Source organism: Engystomops pustulosus, chromosome 1 (assembly GCF_040894005.1).
Source record: "Engystomops pustulosus chromosome 1, aEngPut4.maternal, whole genome shotgun sequence".
Classification (NCBI taxonomy): domain Eukaryota; kingdom Metazoa; phylum Chordata; class Amphibia; order Anura; family Leptodactylidae; genus Engystomops; species Engystomops pustulosus.
In genome coordinates this window covers 109,480,315-109,485,123 of record NC_092411.1, presented here as the reverse complement: position 1 = coordinate 109,485,123, position 4,809 = coordinate 109,480,315, and the positions used below count along the sequence as shown (strand labels likewise).

At 41.0% G+C, this 4,809-nt stretch overlaps 1 protein-coding gene across 1 annotated transcript; it reads left to right on the top strand.

Annotated features, from left to right (window-relative positions):
* The first annotated feature begins 866 nt into the window (after window positions 1-866).
* CTSL (cathepsin L) lies at window positions 867-4,600 on the top strand. Its single transcript, XM_072150849.1, has 8 exons — window positions 867-1,006; window positions 1,585-1,718; window positions 2,806-2,928; window positions 3,131-3,280; window positions 3,456-3,680; window positions 3,767-3,935; window positions 4,021-4,138; window positions 4,309-4,600. Exons 2-8 carry the CDS (start codon window positions 1,590-1,592, stop codon window positions 4,406-4,408), a joined length of 1,014 nt encoding a protein of 337 aa, XP_072006950.1. The 5' UTR covers window positions 867-1,006; window positions 1,585-1,589; the 3' UTR covers window positions 4,409-4,600.
* The last annotated feature ends 209 nt before the right edge of the window (window positions 4,601-4,809 follow it).

The window sequence follows — 4,809 nt, the reverse complement described above, 5'->3', positions numbered from 1 at the left end:
TACACAATAGGAAAGTGGAAATTCAGATCCTGGCTCCATTCCTGCACGTGTCTAGCTTTTTGCTTATTTACAATAGACGCAGCAGATTTATCTGAAAATTTGGCTTGTTTCTGGAGCACTGTCTGCATGATAGCGGCAAGATGCAATGTCAGCATATAGAGTTCTGTAGGACTGTATGGCTAGCATGATAGGTTACATAAGACCTGACATAACATATGGATATATATATATATATATTAACAATAATATATATAACATTACAGAGGTTCATACACAACTTATTATTTTTATTTGTTAACTCCACCGCTGTTTTTGATGCAGTCTTTTGAGTCAAAGCTACTTGTTGCTTTAAAAGGAAAGATGAAGGGGTTAAAGGGGTATTCCCCCTTTAAATCTCTTTATATGGATCCACTTATGGCTTTGGATCACAAAGAAAACTGTAGAATTCCTGTTGTCCACCATGTGCTTGTGGGATTTACTGGACCGAACCTCATCATTTAAGAGAACTCAGCAAGTCACTTCAGTTGGTTGATTCTAGGTTCTGAAGCATGAACCCAGCAAGAGTATGGAGCTAGATTGTGCAACCATACTTGCTTGTTAGGTAACAGTCTTAAAACTGTTTTGGAAAAAAAACACCCAAAATGAATAATTTACCCAAAAGAAAGTCAATAATACTGAAATTAATTTTTTATTTCAATCTTATTTTATTTGTCCTAACACTGAAGGGGAATGAGTTCCAAAACAAGTCATATAATAAGGCCAGTGACAGGCTCGGTGTATATAATCTATAGTATAATATATATAAACATTCATATCGTACAGCGCTGGCCCCGCCCCTCGTCTGCACACCACAACAACAAGGCGAGTCACGCGCTGCTCAGTCACATGAGCCCCGCGGGCAAAGCATTGACCAATCATGGAATTGATGGGCGGTGCCAGGACCTCACTATATAAGAACGCCGGGCCGGTCAATGCCTGTATTCCCAGAAAGTGATCCTGCATCGAGGTAAGTCAGCTGGGGGGTCTGGGCGGGGGAAATAGGGCCGCTGCTTCGTGGTGGTTTTTGGAATATGTTTTGTTGGTTGTTGTGTCCCTGCGGTAGCGCTGCCCCGTTACATGCCTGTATGGTATGGAGGCGCCCTGCGTTCTTCATCTCTGCTGCCCGATGGCTGTTAACCCTTAGCTGCCTGGGATATGGCTCAGTAACCCCCTCGCCCGCCATAAATTTGTCAGGATGTCCCAGTTTCCCGGTGCCGCCTGAGTGCGCCCCCCTCCTCTCAGGATGAGTCAGCTCTTATCCGCCTGGATGTACATACAGCTGATATAACATGGAGCTTCCTGTCCCGTGCAGGTGGGGGCTGGGTGCTGTTTGTGTACTCATGGTGGGTGCTGGGGGAGGGGGCCGGACTGTCCCACACATCCTCTCCTCCTTGTGCTCCATGTTTTATTACTGTCTGGGATAGTCATGGCGTCTGCATTTAATGTTGGCCTTGAGTGAAGTGACCAAGAAGCTTGGCTAATAAACAATTCATTATAGATAACTGCATTATTATGGTTTCTAATGTAAGTTTCTTACCTCTCCAGCAACCATGACGCTATACATACTCGCTGCTGTAGGGCTTTGTTTCGCCTCTGTTCTGGCTGCTCCTATGATTGACCCGGCGCTGGATTCCCACTGGCAGCAGTTCTTGAGTTATTATTCCAAAACCTATGAGCCAGTAAGTATCCAAGTCTTACAAGTTGTGAGGTTATTTGCTACTATATGCAGGCAGTAAACTTACTAAACATGTAACATATTGTAGTAGGAATGTATAATTCTCCGCAAGCTTTGGTGGATTAGCCTTGAGGCCTATAAATGGGGTAACTATTGACTGTGAACTGTATTCAGTCCACTTTAGTGGCAGTTAAATACTGATCTTTGCTTCTTGAAATACATTAAAAGCAATGTCATCCAGTGTAAAGAATCCAATGTTTTATTAAAACATTTTCAGGTGATTGTTTGCATTAAACCCCAATACCTAGAAAGAGTAGACATGACCTCTGCATCCCTGTATAAACTCTTTTATGAATGGATTAAAAAAGCATTAACATGTTCTGTTACTTGCCCTATTTAGTAGCAAATATTGCCACAGGGGGGCGGGGGGGATTGCCTTATCACGAGAATAGAGGTCCTGTTATTACTATCTGAATGAAGTGGTAGGTCAAGCTGCAGTTCTATTTAATGCCATGGGTGTATTGGAAATGGCTAAGTGCTTGGCCATCTGTCACTCAAACTGTAAACTACCTGAGCTCTCTGGCAATTTTAAGGCTCCCACAGTGTATTGCCGTGGCAGGGTGCATGCCCAACCTGCATCTTCACTCAGTTGGTGAGAGCAGGACCCCTGTTCTTGTAACTGGTGGTATATTATCTCCTCTCCAGTGTATAGTCAATCAGATCTGGTACATGTTATTTAAGGGAATATGTTTGAGTATCATACCACCATTGCAGTACAAATAATCCCTTTACAATGTACTATTGTGGCTAAGGTATGCAGATTTTTTTTTTTCTGTAGGGAAAACTTGATCATGTTTAGTAAAGTTAATTTTTTTTTTTTTTTTTTAATCCAAATATAAAGTTCAATCCTTTAGATTCAAAGATGCTAGGCCTTAGCTGGACTAGTTTAATGTACCATGCATAGGATACACTTGATATTTGGGTTTTCTGGCTTGTAGTCAAAGACATGATGTGTACTTTATTTAATACTTTGAAACATTTTGTTAGGTTTCATTAGCAATCGAGTGCTCATTCATACCTGTCTCTTACAGAGGGAAGCCAGCTGGAGGCGAATTATATGGGAGAAAAATCTGAAGGCTATTGAGATGCACAACATAGAATTTTCATTGGGCAAACATACTTACAGGCTTGGCATGAATCACTTTGCTGATATGGTGAGTACCCCTGCTTCTTGGGATAAACATGTAGTTGAGTGTTGTTGGACTCTCTGCACCAGCAGAAACTGGAAGCTGTGTTTTGCCCCTACAATAAGCCGCACATGGTCTGTGATAAATCTCCTTTATGTCCACTTGTAATATTTGGAATGTTATAAATATTGTGGTTTCTGTATGGTAAAATCTAACTCTCGCCTTTCAGACCTCAGAAGAGTTTGGACAGCTGATGAATGGCTATAAACACAAGCCTGACAGGAAAAGAGGATCAACATTTATGTCTCCAAATAACTATGAACCCCCCAGGAGTGTTGACTGGCGCAAAGAAGGATATGTAACACCTGTTAAAGATCAGGTATATTGATGGCCTCTACTAGTGAACTTTAGACTTCAGACTGCATGAATGCAAGCTGCTTTTATGCAGATTGTTGCAAAGTCTGTCAGCTATGTCTTTCTAGATTAGTTTGGTATTTGTAGGGAGCTGATGTGTTGGGCACACTTTAAGGCATTTTTTTTGTCTTGTTTTTTAGGGTCAGTGTGGCTCATGCTGGGCTTTCAGTTCTACTGGAGCTCTTGAAGGCCAACACTTCAGACAGACTGGAAAACTAGTGTCCTTAAGTGAGCAAAATCTTGTTGACTGCTCTAGACCAGAAGGTAATGAAGGTTGCAATGGTGGTCTTATGGATCAAGCTTTCCAATATGTTCTGGACAACAAGGGCATTGATTCTGAGGAGTATTACCCATACATTGGCAAGGTAAGCCCGCTCTAGCCATTGCATGCAAGAACTGATCTTTCAGCACTTTCACACTGAGCAGTACTGACTTTGTCTGTCTAATTCAGGATGACCAAGAATGTAAATACAATGCAAACTACACTGCTGCAAATGATACTGGCTTCATGGATGTACAGTCTGGAAGTGAAAAGGAATTGATGAAAGCCGTGGCATCAGTAGGTCCTGTGTCTGTGGCAATCGATGCTGGACATCAGTCATTCCAGTTCTATCAAAGTGGTGAGTATCCTACCAGGCTTGTATACATACATCTGGAGAGAAATGAATGTTGTATCCACTTTTACTGAAAATACTTTGTTTATAGGTATCTACTATGAGCCTGCCTGTAGCAGCACAGATCTAGATCATGGTGTCCTTGTTGTTGGCTATGGATTTGAAGGAGAGGATGTTGATGGAAAGAAATACTGGATAGTTAAAAACAGGTAGGTGGTTTCCTTATATTGACAACAGGGCAGCTAGCACTGACAACCCATTGTGTGGTTTTTAAGGTGACTGAAAAAATGTACTCTGAATAGGACTTGATGTAGCTATACCTGGAATACTGTTTTCAACTAGTTTCTAAAATTAACATGTGTCTTTCTTTTTCTCCTAGCTGGAGTGAAAAATGGGGCAACCAAGGTTACGTTTACATAGCCAAAGACAAAGGAAACCACTGCGGAGTTGCCACTGCTGCTAGCTATCCTCTAGTGTAATTTTACAGACTTTATTTTAAGACACTAGGCACCTGTTTCCTTTTTACTTTGAGTTTTAACAGTTGTGACTTCTGCAGGATCACAACTTTGTGCTGGGAACCTCACCTTTAAAGCTGCATTGTTTTAGTACTGTTTTTTTTATTTTGTGATTAATGTTTTTATATTGTAAAATAAAATGGTTTAAACCCTGTACATATTGTCTGCTATTTGCAACTTGGCTTACAGATGACAAAACTAATACATAGGATGTATATAGTTGTAGAGGGCTAAAATTACAACCTGCAGTAATTTACAACTAAATTTCACTTCCCACCTAACTGATGTCATGAGGATGCCATTAACTCCTATATATCTGTATCAGAACAGTAGGTCTGTCATCTTAAAATGGACTCTTCCCTTTA